The sequence below is a fragment of the Nuphar pumila genome, chromosome 7, assembly GCF_984573655.1.
Source record: "Nuphar pumila chromosome 7, dmNupPumi1.hap1.1, whole genome shotgun sequence".
Lineage (NCBI taxonomy): Eukaryota > Viridiplantae > Streptophyta > Magnoliopsida > Nymphaeales > Nymphaeaceae > Nuphar > Nuphar pumila.
Genome location: NC_143255.1, coordinates 116,743,493 through 116,758,060, shown reverse-complemented (window position 1 = coordinate 116,758,060; position 14,568 = coordinate 116,743,493). Strand labels below are relative to the sequence as shown.

The following is a 14,568-nucleotide window of genomic DNA, read 5'->3' as shown; positions in this document are numbered from 1 at the left end:
TCTTGACTACCAAGTGGGATCATGCCCTTGGAGGTCGCAGCCATTTTTGACTCATAGGGATTTGTATAATATTTCTCATTTTAAATAGATGGCAGCTCAAATTTATTAATGGCATGGTGATCCAAATTGGGTTAGAAAATATGGAGTAAATGAAAGGATCAAAACATGTCGAGGATTTTGTTGGAAGAAGGGAGCACATGCCCATTAAATGGTAAGAAGAAAATGGTTTGTTTAAGGCTTTTGGATTGACCCAATTTATTGATGGGAAGATGGTCCAAATTGGGTTAGAAAATGGTCACATTTTTTGGGCTTTTTTTCTTTTTTTTTTCAATGATATAAATGTTTAATTAGGGGATTATTTTTTTTGGTGCACTTTTTCTTGAGAATTATATAATAATAGCATGAATGTTTTGATTTTAAGAGTTTTATTTGCTTTTTTTAGCATGATGTATGATGGTTGTTAGGTTTTTTTTTTAGTTTTTCAAAATAGCATAAATGTTTAAATAAGGTTTTAAGGTTTTTATATATTTTTTAATTAGCAATTAGGTATGTAATGAGTACTTTATTTTAGTTAGAATATTAGAGATTTTGTTTTTTCTATTGAACATAAATCCATGAAATTTTCAGAGATTAAGGTATTGGTTAGCATTTTTTCAAATGATGCAAATGTTTATTTACAATTTTTTTGGTTTTTTGTGATATTTTTTTATATATATCATTAAATAAGATTCTATTAATGAATGCTTGATTTTTTTAGAATTTAATTTTTTATTTAGTTTCTTCAATGGCATGAATATTTAATTAAGCATTTTTGTCTTTCTTATTTCTATCAATAATAAACATGATGTTTTGAATAATTGCTTCATTTTGATTAGAATTTTAAGGGTTTTATATTTTTTTAATAAATATATCTATGAATCATATTGTTAGAATTCATGATTTTAAGGTTTTTTTACTGGGTATTTGTATATACTTGGTTTAGATTTTTGGCTCTGTCCCTATCTCTCTCCATATATATATATATATATATATATATATATATATATATATATATATATATATATATATATATATATATATATTGTGAAAATAAAAGTATTGGGACAAGGTCAATACGTGCCTAACAAGGTACAACTTATCTTTCACCAATTGAGACGATATGACGTAGGTCGGTAGAGGCTTTTCAAGTCTTGACTACCATGTCGTGCCAAGCCCTTGGAGGTCCTTACCATTTTTGACTCGCAAGGATTTCTATAATATTTCTCATTTTAAATAGCTGGCAACTCAAATTTACTAATGGCATGATGGTCCAAATTGGGTTAGAAAATATGGAGTAAATGAAAGGATTATAACATGTCAGGATTATAACATAAGATTCTATTAATGAATGCTTGATTTTTTTAGAATTTAATTTTTTATTTAGTTTATTAAATGGCATGATTATTTAACTAAGCATTTTTTCTTTATTATTCCAATCAATATTAAACATGATGTTTTGAATAATTGCTTCATTTTGATTAGAATTTTAAGGGTTTTATATTTTTTTAATTAACATATCTATAAAACATATTGTTAGAAATCACTATTTTAAGTTTTTTTTATTGTGTATTTGTATATACTTAGTTTAGATTCTTGGCTCTGCCCCTCTTTCTCTCCACATATATATATATATATATATATATATATATATATATATATATATATATATATATATATATATATTGTGAAAATAAAAGTATTGGGACTAGGTCAATGCGTGCCTGACAAGGTGCAACTTATCTTTCACCAATTGAGACGATATGAAGTAAGTCGGTAGAGGCTTTTCAAGTCTTGACTACCAAGTCGTGCCAAGCCCTTGGAGGTCCTTACCATTTTTGACTCGTAGAGATTTCTATAATATTTCTCATTTTAAATAGCTGGCAACTCAAATTTATTATTGGCACGATGGTCCAAATTGGGTTAGAAAATATGGAGTAAATGAAAGGATTATAACATGTCAAGATTTTGTTTGAAGATGGTGCACATGCCCATTAAATGATAAGAAGAAAATGGTCTATTTAAAGCGTTTGGATTGATCCAATTTATTAATGGCATGATGGTCCAAATTGGGATAGAAAATTGTTCTATTTTTTGTATATTAATTTTTTAGGCTTTTTTTTTGTTTTTTGAATGATATAAATGTTTAATTAAGGTTTTGATTTTTTTGGTGGTTTTTTTTCTTGAGAATTATATGATAATAGCATGAATGTTTTGATTTTAAGGGTTTTATTTGATTTTTTTAGCATTATGTATTATGCTTGTTAGGGTTTTTGTTTTTTTAGTTTTTCTAAATAGCATAAATGTTTAATTAAGGTTTTTATATATTTTTTAATTAGCAATTGGGTATGTAATGAATACTTTATTTTAGTTAGAATATTATAGATTTTGTTTTTTTAATGAACATAAATCCATGAAATTTTCAGAGATTAGGGTATTGGTTAGCATTTTTCCAAATGATGCAAATGTTTATTTATAATTTTTTGGTTTTTTGTGATATTTTTTTATATATGTCATTAAACAAGATTCTATTAATGAATGTTTATTTTTTTAGATTTTAATTTTTATTTAGTTTCTTAAATGGCATGAATATTTAATTAAGCTTTTTTGTCTTTTTTATTCCAATAAATATTAAACATGATGTTTTGAATAATTGTTTGATTTTGATTGGAATTTTAAAGGTTTTATATTTTTTTAATTAACATATCTATGAATCATATTGTTAAAATCCACAATTTTAAGTTTTTTTTTGTGTATTTGCGTATACTTAGTTTAGATTCTTTCCTCTGCCCATATATATATATATATATATATATATATATATATATATATATATATATATATATATATATATATATATATTGTGAAAATGAATGTATTGTGACAAGGTCAATGTGTGCCCGACAAGGTACAACCAATTGAGACGATATGCTGTAGGTTGATAGAGGCCTCTCAAGTCTTGACTACCAAGTGGGGTCATGCCCTTGGAGGTCCCTACAATTTTTGACTCGTAGGGATTTGTATAATATTTCTCATTTTAAATAGTTGGCAGCTCAAATTTATCAATAGAATGATGGTCCAAATTGTGTTAGAAAATATGGAGAAAGTGAAAGGCTCAGAACATGTCAAGAATTTTGTTGGAAGAGGGTACACATTCCCATTAAATGGCAAGAAGAAAATGGCCTGTCTAAGGCTTTTGGATTGACCCAATTTATTAATGGCATGATGGTCCAAATTGGGTAAGAAAATGGTCACATTTTTTGTATATTAATTTTTGGGGATTTTTTTATTTGTTTTTTTGAATGATATAAATGTTTAATTAGGGGTTTAATTTTTTTTGTGTTCTTTTTCTTGAGAATTATATGATAATAGCATGAATGTTTTGATTTTAAAGGTTTTATTTGCTTTTTTTAGCATGATGTATGTACGATGCTTGTTAGGGTTTTTATTTTTTTAGTTTTTCAAAATGGCATAAATGTTTAATTAAGGTTTAATTGAAGTATTTCAGAAGGCAGGGTTAGGAGAGCTGGACTAACCTCAGAAATTAAAACCTCATCTTTTCTAAGAAATTTTAGTAAATGACAACCTTATTGCTAACCTTATCATTTACAAAAAAATGCGACACAGATATTTTATATAAGAATAAAATGTGATAAATAATAAAATAAATGACCCTCAACCCTGATAATGGTCTTTGTCATTTTTAAAATGTTACGTGGAAAGAATTCTTGCTCCACCATGCCCTTGATTGCTACATTTTTAGTATATGTATATACAACACTTTCTTAATATTTTTTAATTTTAAATAATCAGAAAAGTATTTGGGATAAGATAACATATTTAATGTATTTTGATAAGATTAATAACAAAATGAAAATGATTAAAATCCATCATATTTATCAACAATGAATATTACCTTTAACTACAACTTTAATTTATTTCCAAGTCTCTCTCTCTCTCTCTCTCTCTCTCTCTCTCTCTCTCTCTCTACCTCTATATATATATATATATATATTTGGAGTCATATGGTGGGTAGGGTGGGCACGTGCCCACCTTGACCAGAACAAATTCTCAAACAATAATGGGTCAGGGTGGGCAACAGTATTGTGCACCCCGACCCAAACTACATGTGGGCATTGCCCTGATAGGGGTGGGCACCACTTATGCTCGACCCAAATGGGTCAGGGCATAGTTGGCAAACTCGTCCATGTCAAAACGTTGATTCGGTGAATCGGTCTGAGCAAGCATTCTAACGATTTCTCATATGATGTAAAAACCGAAAGTTGTCAAAAAATAGTGAAAGCTTGGCATAAACCAGTGAAACTCATCTGAGTGGTGAGTTTTTGAAGAATAGTCCAAGTTTTTCCTCTGAAGTAAAACCGAAAGCCTCGGTATTGACTCACTGAGTCTTGCCGAATCACGAGTCTGACCCTAATGATATTTTGCCGAGTCACCTAGTGGGCCAACTAAGGGTTAGGGTGACCCTGAGCCGAGTGTGACAAGTACGTACCCACCCCTCTCGGTCTCTAGTCCTTTGGTTACACAATTAGTTTTTTAAATTTCAGTTAGAATTCATCATATTTGCCAACAATGATTAAAATTCATCATATTTGTCAACAATGAATACTTATCCTTAGTTATAGTTTTATGAATACTTATCATCGTATACTTAGTTTAGAGAGAGAGAGAATAAAAAGGTCAATGCCTGACTGACAAGGTGCACCAATTAAGACGATATGACCTACGTCGGTAGAGGCCACTCAATTCTTGACTACCAAGTGGTGCCAAGCCCTGGGAGGTCCCTACCATTTTTGACTCGTAGGGATTTCTAAAATATTTCACATTTTAAATAGATGGCAACTCAAATTTATTAATCGCATGATGGTCCAAATTGGGTTAGAAAATGGTATCATTTTGAGTATATTAATTTTTTGGGATTTTTTTTTGTTTTTTTGAATGACATAAATGTTTAATTCGGGGTTTAACTTTTTTAGTGTTTTTTTTCTTGAGAATTATATGATAATAGCATGAATGTTTTAATTTTAAGGGTTTTATTTTTTTGTTAGCATGATGTAGGATGCTTGCTAGAGTTTTTGTTTTTTTAGTTTTTCTAAATAACCTAAATTTTTAATTAAGGTTTGAAGGTTTTTATATATTTTTTAATTAGCAATTAGGCATGAAATAAATACTTTATTTTAGTTATAATATTAGATATTTTGTTTTTTTTATGAACATAAATCCATAAAATTTTCAGAGATTAGGGTATTGGTTAGCATTTTTTCAAATGATGCAAATGTTTATGTATAATTTTTTGGTCTTTTGTGATATTTTTTATATATATCATTAAACAAGACTTTATTAATGAATGCTTAATTAATGTCCGCATCGGACATTATTTTGATAAGATTAATCATAAAATGAAAATGATTAAAATCCATCATATTTGTCATCAATGAATACTTATCCTTAGTTATAGTTTTATGAGTTTTATTTGAATATGAGTTTGCATCTCAGATTTGGGAATTTGGTTGGTTATACGTTGCTTTCTGACAGCTCAGCTGATAAGGGATAAATGTTGAAAAGAAAAGACACTGATTTTTTTTTAATTTATTTTCAACTCTCTCTGTCTCTCTGCACACGCGTCGTGCTGTGAAAATGAAAGTTCAATGCGTGTACTTCATTATCTTTCACCTATAATATCGGTTATGTCGGCAGGTCCTTGCCATTTTTTAATCATAGGGATTTTCATTTCTACTGGCTGGCAGCTCAAATTTTATTAATTGCATTGGTTATATATATAGTGATCATCTCAACCCTTATTAATGCTCAATAGGAGCTTTTATTGAGGGAAGAGTGAGGTGGCGTTTTAAGAGGAATCATCGTCATCGGTAGATTTTCAAAATAACATAAATGTTTAATTAAGGTTTTATATATTTTTTAATTAACAATTAAGTATGTAATGAATACTTTATTTTAGTTAGAATTTTAAAGGTTTTGTTTTTTTAATGAACATAAATCCATGAAATTTGCATAGATTAGGCTATTGGTTACCATTTTTCCAAATGATAGCAAATGTTTATTTATAATTTTTTGGTTTTCTGTGATATTTTTTTTTATATATCATTAAACAAGATTCTATTAAAGAATGCTTGATTTTTTTAGAATTTAATTTTTTATTTAGTTTTATAAATGGCATGAATATTTAATTAAGCTTTTTTGTTTTTTTTAATCCAATCAATATTAAACATGATGTTTTGAATAATTGCTTGATTTTGATTAAAATTTTAATGGTTTTATATTTTTTTAATTAACATATATGTTTATCATATTGTTAGAATTCACATTTTTAATTTTTTTTATTGTGTATGTGCATATACTTTATTTAGATTCTTGGCTCTCTCTATATATATTGTGAAAATAAAAGTATTGGGACAAGGTCAATGCGTGTCTGACAAGGTACAACTTATCTTTCACCAATAGGTCGGTAGAGGCCTCTCAAGTCTTGACTATTAAGTGGGGTCAAGCCCTTGGAGGTCCCTGCCATTTTTGATTCGTAGGAATTTGTATAATATTTCTCATTTCAAATAGCTGGCAGCTCATATTTATTAATGGCATGATGGTCCAAATTAGGTTAGAAAATATGGAGAAAATGAAAGTATCAGAGCAAGTGGAAGATATTGTTGGAAGAGGGTGCACATGCCCATTAAATGGTAAGAAGAAGATGGTCTGCTTAAGGCTTTTGGATTGACCCAATTTATTAATGGCAAGATGGTCCAAATTGGGTTAGAAAATGGTCACATTTTTTGCATAGTAATTTTTTGAGCTTTTTTTTCATTGTTTTTTTAATGATCTAAATGTTTAATTAGGGGTTTAATTTTTTTGGTGTTCTTTTCTTTGAGAATTATATGATAATAGCATGAATGTTTTGATTTTAAGGGTTTTATTTGCTTTTTTTAGCATGATGTATGATGCTTGTTAAGGTTTTTGTTTTTCTAGTTTTTCAAAATAACATAAATGTTTAATTAAGGCTTTTAGGTATTTATATATTTTTTAATTAGCAATTAGGTATGTAATGAATACTTTATCTTAGTTAGAATATTAGAGATTTTGTTTTTTTTTAATTTACATAACTCCATAAAATTTTGAGAGATTAGGGTATTGATTAGCATTTTTCCAAATGATGCAAATGTTTATTTATAATTTTTTGCTTTTTTATGATATTTTTTATATATATCATTAAACAAGATTCTATTAATGAATGCTTGTTTTTTTTTAGAATTTAATTTTTTATTTAGTTTCTTAAATGACATGAATATTTAATTAAGCATCATATCTATCAATCATATTGTTAGAATCTACAGTTTTGATTTTTTTTATTGTGTATTTGCGCCTACTTAGTTTAGATTTTTGGTTGGGATCATATATATATATATATATATATATATATATATATATATATATATATATATATATATATATATATATATATATATGAAAGTATTGGGACAAGGCCAATGTGTGCCTGATAAGGTACAAAGTATCTTTCATCAATTAAGACGATGTCAAAGTAGGTGGATGGTGACAAGCTCAAATTTATTAATGGCATGATGGTCTAAATTGGGTCAGAAAATATGGACTCGCTCTTTTGTTTTCTCTTTCTCTCTCAACCAAACCCCCTCTCTCACCTCCTTCTCCCATGACAGTCACCGTTGGACATTATTTTGATAAGATTAATAATAAAATGAAAATGATTAAAATCCATCATATTTGTTAGTTATATTTTTATGAGTTTTATTTGAGCATCTCAGATTTGGGAATTTGGTTGGTTATGCTTTGCTTTCTGACAGCTCAGCTGATAAGGGATGAATGTTGAAAAGAAGAAGACACGGATATTTTTTTTAATTTAGTTATAGTTTTATGAGTTTTATTTGAATATGAGTTTGCATCTCAGATTTGGGAATTTGGTTGGCTATACGTTGCTTTCAGACACCTCATCTGAGAAGGGATAAATGTTGAAAAGAAAAGACACTGATATTTTTTTAATTTATTTTCAACTCTCACTGTCTCTCTCTCTCTCTCTACACGCGTCGTGCTGTGAAAATGAAAGTATTGGGACACCGTCAATAAGTGTACTTCATCATCTTTCACCTATAATATTAGGTTATGTCCGCAGGTACTTGCCATTTTTTAGTCATAGGGATTTTCATAATATTTTTCATTTCTAATGGCTGGCAGCTCAAATTTATTAATAGCATGATGGTCTAAAATTGGTTAAGAAAAAATATATATCCTTACTGATCAGATCAACCCTGTACGGATTTTTATTAATCCTCAGTAGGAGCTTTCTGATTAAGGGAAGAGTGAGGTGGCGTTTTAAGAGGCTTTCAAGCTTCTTACCGATACCCCCAAATAAAAGCTTCTTGTCTTCTTGGTGGTGGGTGCGAGGAATCATCATCGTTGGCAGTTTTTCTAAATAGTATAAATGTTTAATTAAGGTTTTAAGTTTTTTATATATTTTTTAATTAGCAATTAAGTATGTAATGAATACTTTATTTTAGTTAGAATATTAGAGATTTTGTTTGTTCCATGAAATTTTTAGTTAGCAGTTTTTCAAATGATGTAAATGTTTATTTACAATTTTTTGGTTTTTTGTGATATTTTTTTATATAAATCAGTAAACAAGATTCTATTAACGAATGCTTGTTTTTTTTAGAATTTAATTTTTTATTTAGTTTTTTAAATGACATATATATTTAATTAAGCATCATATCTACGAATCATATTGTTAGAATCCACGATTTTGATTTCGACTTAGTTTAGATTCTTGTCTCAGACACTATGTATATTGTGAAAATGAAAGTATTGAGATAAGGTCAATGCGTGTTTGACAAGGTACAACGTATCTTTCATCAATTAAGACGATATGATGTAGGTTGATGGTGCCAAGCTCAAATTTATTAATAGCATGGCGGTCTAAATTGATTTAGAAAATATGCAGTAAATGAAAGGATCAGAGCAAGTGGAAGATTTTGTTGGAAGAGGGTGCACATGCCCAATTAAATGCTAAGAAGAAGAAGATGGTCTATTTAAGGCTTTTGGATTGTACCAATTTACACGATACAGATTTTTGCCAAGCTTGGGAGAAACCACCTCCCTCCCTCTACTATATTCAAGCCCAGTCCTGCTTCGACCATCGTTTAAGTTTTCTCTCCCTCTTTCGTTTTCTCTCTCTCTCTCTCTCAACCAAACCCCCTCTCTCACCTCCTTCTCCGGTGACAGTCGTCGTCGGACATTATTGTTGAAAGCCGAACGCCCGATACCCCTCTTGTCTTCTTCTTGGCAACCACAAATAAAGGGCCTGGTCCTTGGAGGTGGTGAGGTGGTGGGTGCGAGTTCTTTACAGTTAACACCCATCTTTCCTTTCCAGAATCCAAGAAAGAGAATGAATCTGAAACGAGAAGACTCGAAGAGTACCCCCGAGAAGGAAGAGCAGCCATCATCGTCATCGCTGCCAGAAAATGGTGGTTTCGACTTCGATGTTTTCTTAAGCTTTCGAGGAGAAGACATCAGAAAAGGTTTCATTGGTCACCTTTACAAAGACCTGGAGGCGAGAGGCATACGCACCTTCAAAGATGACGAAAATTTGGAGAAGGGAAAGAATATATCAGAGCTGCTTCGAGCCATAGATAGATCGAAGATCTTGATTCCCGTCTTCTCCGAGCGATACGCCGAGTCGAGGTGGTGCTTGATGGAGATTTCCAAGATGGTCGAGTGCAGAAAAGCATCGAGTAAGAGGTTGATCATCCCGGTGTTCTTCAAAGTCGAGCCATCAGATGTTCGGCGTCAGAGCGGACGATTTGGGAGCTACTTCTCCAAGCACAAGAATGAAGAAGTAGATGTTGTGAAAGGATGGAGAAATTCATTGAAGGAAGCAGCAGAGATTTCGGGATTCGATCTGGACACGGAAACACATGGGTCTCTCTCTCTCTCTCTCTCTCTCTCTCTCTCTGATTTGGTTTGTTTTATCATTGTTTTTCCAATGAAAAGAAAAGGAGGAATTATCTACAGGTGATCTCACGATCGGGGTCCATTCATCCCTATCTTTACACCCTTATGACATACAGCTTGTGAAATTTCTTTGTTGCAACTTGCAAGTTGTTTTCATTAAATCTGACACCAGATATGAATTCAGCACGGTCGATCTGATCGACATCGACCACGGGATCTTTTTGTGAAACAACTTTTTCTGAAAGAAAAATATAATTTTTTAATCATAAAGTTTTGGTATTTTTAGTCATTGATTTTTGAATCACTGGAAAATCCTATACTGGTTGGATTCTAGTGCCAGATTTAATGAAAAAAAAAACTTGCGACAAAGAGATCTGATGAGTAGATCCTGTTTTGTGACCTACATCAGGGTGGTCGGAACAGAACACTGGTTAACGGATTATCCCTTGATTTAAACTTAAAGTGTCTGAGCTGAGCTGTAAAGACTGAACAATACTTGCTGCCATGTCATGTCCCCTGTCCTTGTTATGATTTGTGTTTCTTACTTCATTTATTTTCTCTTGAAAATTGGCAGGCATGAAGCAAAACTGGTATCCCTCATTGTCAAAAGGGTCCTCAATGAATTAAATCATGTTGAATTTGATATAGCAAAAGGGTACGCAGTCGGGATTGATTCTCGCGTAGATGATGTGATGAGGCTGCTGAAGACAGAAGAAACAGACGATGTCCGCATGGTTGCAATTTGCGGAGAGGGCGGTCTGGGAAAAACAACTATCGCAATGGCCATCTCTAACAAACTGTTCCGCAATTTTGAAGGCAGTTGCTTCATTTTAGATGTTAGGGAAAAGTCGAAGCCACTGGACGGACTAGCCTCTCTCCAGTCCCAGCTTCTTAGCGACTGTTTAAAAGAAAAAGAAAAAATATCGATCAACAACACTCAAAAAGGAATTAGCATGATCAAGCAGAGAATGAATTCTAAGAGAGTCCTCATTGTCCTTGATGATGTAGATCATAGAGAGCAACTAGATGGATTGGCTGGGGAGCATGGCTGGTTTGGTAAGGGAAGTAGGATTATTATTACGACACGTGACAGTTCAATACTACTAAAAGGGTGTAAGGTTTATAAGCCTAGAGAAATGGATGATGATCAAGCACTTGAGCTGTTCAGTCTTCATGCATTTGTCAAGAGAGAAGCACCGAAGGAGTATATTGAGTTATCCAAGGAGGCCGCAAGGATTGCGGGTGGCTTACCATTGGCTTTGGAAGTATTTGGGTCACATTTTTTCAATCTAAAGGCTAAAGATGATTGGCAAGAAATGTTGCAGAAGTTGAAAAGAATGCAGCACAAAGACATTCATAAAAGATTGAAAATCAGTTATGAAGGATTAGATGATGAAGAACAATGTATATTCTTGGACATTGCTTGCTTTAATTTCAGCAGTATTGGAGATATAGAAAGTGCAATTTATATGTGGAAGGCCTGTGGATATTCCCCAAAGGTTGCAATTAAATTTCTCCAGCACAAGTCTCTCATTGGCATTGGAAATAATGGTTATCGCACCTTGTATAAAATGCATGACCAAATCCGAGATATGGGAAGACAGATCGTTCGACAAGAAGGCATTTCGGACGATCGAAAGCGCATCAGACTTTGGGATAGGGATGAAGTGTTAAATGTCTTGAAGTCCAATGAGGTAAGAGAATTCATATTTTCCATTCTTGACTTGCTTTCATTTCTGTTAATACTTGTGCCACACACATTGGGCGGCCCAAATCAAGCTTTAGTCCTGAGCTGGATGGAAACTGAGGCTCTGTTTTGAGGATGTTTATGCATTTGAAAAAGTGGCAGCTGTCAAATCCTGGATTTGGCAGCTACCACCTCTTACCTCTAAGATGTGGTAGTTGGTGCAAAACACAGAAAAGGAGGATTGTCTTCAGTTCCACTCTAATTCAGAAACTCTCATCCCAGCTATCAGTTTCCAAACATCCACCACCACCAAGGTAGTTTGACCATGCTTTTAGCAGATGCGTTAATTTCCATCCTAGCTGTAGCTACCACTTCCCAAACAGAGCCTGAAATAAATAGCTTATATGAGTCAAGCACCTGTTGTTCATACCCAACCTATTTTACGAGTTCGAAGAGCCTCTTTCCGAGACAAATACGAACCAAATCATGAGCGGCTCGGCTTGTTTCCCAGTCCTAGCTGGAGGTTAGGTTAAGTAAAACCCTGCCCTGTCTATGCATTGGTATACTCAATGAGAATGATTAACACCCATTTCCTTAACCCTGTTCGACACGATCAATACTAATCAAACAAGTTATACATATGATCGGAATTGTGTCAAAGCTTAAATTTGTCTGATTTTTCAAATTTTATATTTTAGTATTTGTATTTTTTTCTTAGTTCAGGTCGGTCCTTAGTTTGTATATTTATTATACTCAGAAAGTTGAATTTTACTTTTTTTTTTTTGTTAGCAAGTTGGGGTTAGCCCGACCCCCTAGCAGTTACAAAGATTCAAGGATTACAGAGAGTTTGGACAGGAATAATGGCATCGTGTTTTAATTTTTATAAGAGAAATTCCATTTAGGGACCCAGCTCTTGCCTTATTTTTATAAATCAGCATATTTTGTTGGTTGAGTCAACTGATGAAATTGAGTCAAGGAGGTTCCTCGACTCCACCCTTAATATATATGTTGTTCCCATTTACCTTTAAAGCCACTTGTGTTTTAGCTGTCTTGTTTGCCTCTTTTTTTATTAGGAAAGGGAGAAGAACAACATCCAGGCCGTCCTTCTCGTTTCCGACAGGAGGATGGAGTGTTTGAGAAGTAACGCCTTTGCAGCTTTTGACAACCTCAGGATGCTCCTTATAGACTTCTGCAATTTCGGAAGAGGATTAGTGCAGCTGCCTAGGAATCTCAGATGGTTGCGTGCAACTAGGTGTTCCTTGGAGTCCGTGCTATGTGATGATGATGAATGCCATCCCGAGGAACTTGCTGTTCTCCAACTACGGTATTGCTCAGGGATCCCAAGAGTGCTACGATCAACTAAGACGGTTAGACGCAATATAGCTAAAACAAATGAGATTAATAACCATGTATGATAACTCATAGCATTTATCTCTGAATCCATTGATCTGCAGGTTTTCGAGAGATTGAAGGTCCTGGAAGTCGTTTTTTGTAGTCTGGAATATCTTGATTTTGCTCGTACGCCATGCCTAAAGATACTGAATCTTACTGGCTGCAAATTTCTCAGAGTTGATAAATCGATTGAGAATCTTAACAAGCTGGAATCGCTGCGTATCGTGTCCAGCGTACGAGTAAATGATGGCAATGAATTGGGAATCTTAACAAGCATTTGCAAATTGAGCTCCCTTGTAACCCTCGAGCTAAACTCTCCGTGGCTTTTTACTTTGCCAGAAGGATTAGGGGAACTGAAAAACCTCTCTAAGCTACGTTGTGGCTCCTTAAATAAACTACCCGAATCCATTGGGGACCTTTCCTGCTTACGAGACCTCGACGTAAGCGATTGTGAGAGACTCCTGTCTCTCCCTCGACTACCCTCTTCTATAGTCAGTCTCAGAGCTAATAACTGTTCTTCTATGACAACGATTTCAGACGTTTCAAACCTAAAAGAATTGAAGGAAATTTCTGTAAGTTATTGCAAAAAGCTCGTGGACGTTGCTGGCCTTGAAAATCTGAAATCTTTAGAAGTCCTACGCATGGATGGTTGCAAAAGCCTCGGTAAAAACAGGCTCCTCCAGGTAGGTGCCTTTCTCTCCTTTGTTGCTTTTGTGTTTTGCAAAGAAAATAGTAGCGTAATGATTTTTCTGTGTTTTGCGTAGGCCGAGTAAGTACTCGGGCACGATCACTTGACCACGCCTGATTGGACGGTTCCAGCTAACCTTTTTGCCATGACAGGTCGCTTCTTTTGGAGTTTTGGCGCAGCTGAGCATTCCAGGAATCCGTGACGGTGATCACTTTTGCTTTGTAATTCCAAACAAATGTGTCACGGCAATGCACATGACGTTCTACTCAGACAGAAGAGTTGAAGACATGAGTGTTGTTCTCCAAGTCTTGTCAGATAGCCTCGGCGTCGAATATCAAACCACAAGGACGATTCCAGAATTATGTGCCCCATACAAATACGAATTTCAATTCAAAAGGGATGACGAGATGATGAAGTTTTTGGGGGATGGTGGACCCAGGACGATTCAGGTTCCAGCAACCTATGATTGTTACAAGCTGACAAGCGGTGACATATTATTTCTTTTTTGACTGCTGTAAAAAAACATATCTAGTTGAATGAATCGCTGACCAAAGTCAGACTTCATCTGATATTGTGGTATCACAAATTTTTTGTGTTAATCTTAAGCTGTCTGCTTAGCGATTCATTCAACTATATGTAACATATCTTTTTCATCTCCTTTCTCAATGCAATAAAATAGACATTAACATACTGTTCCACACGCTGCAATCACTCTTTTCTTGGCAAACAAACTCCTCATTTGAATCCAACAGGCAGT

General features: G+C 33.3%; 1 protein-coding gene across 4 annotated transcripts; it reads left to right on the top strand.

Annotated features, from left to right (window-relative positions):
* Nucleotides 1–9,152: 9,152 nt before the first annotated feature.
* On the top strand, nucleotides 9,153–14,487 carry LOC149833094 (disease resistance protein Roq1-like). 4 transcript variants are annotated; one of them, XM_090014900.1, is made up of 5 exons: nucleotides 9,153–10,011; nucleotides 10,619–11,738; nucleotides 12,805–13,098; nucleotides 13,186–13,806; nucleotides 13,964–14,487. In XM_090014900.1, exons 1-5 carry the CDS (start codon nucleotides 9,479–9,481, stop codon nucleotides 14,318–14,320), a joined length of 2,925 nt encoding a protein of 974 aa, XP_089871026.1. In that variant the 5' UTR covers nucleotides 9,153–9,478; the 3' UTR covers nucleotides 14,321–14,487. The 4 variants fall into 4 exon arrangements, with proteins under 4 accessions (XP_089871026.1, XP_089871027.1, XP_089871028.1 ...); XM_090014901.1 differs by having other exon boundaries at nucleotides 13,186–13,810; nucleotides 13,964–14,153; XM_090014902.1 differs by lacking the exon at nucleotides 13,964–14,487 and having other exon boundaries at nucleotides 13,186–13,563; nucleotides 13,661–13,802.
* Nucleotides 14,488–14,568: the final 81 nt, after the last annotated feature.

Excerpts from the sequence above, each read along its gene's own strand:
- LOC149833094 (XM_090014900.1), top strand. The coding sequence starts at position 9,479 with ATGAATCTGAAACGAGAAGACTCGAAGAGTACCCCCGAGAAGGAAGAG. Across the intron at positions 11,739-12,804 it reads ATGTCTTGAAGTCCAATGAG|GAAAGGGAGAAGAACAACAT; the intron begins GTAAGAGAATTC and ends TTTTTTTATTAG. Across the intron at positions 13,807-13,963 it reads GTAAAAACAGGCTCCTCCAG|GTCGCTTCTTTTGGAGTTTT; the intron begins GTAGGTGCCTTT and ends TTGCCATGACAG.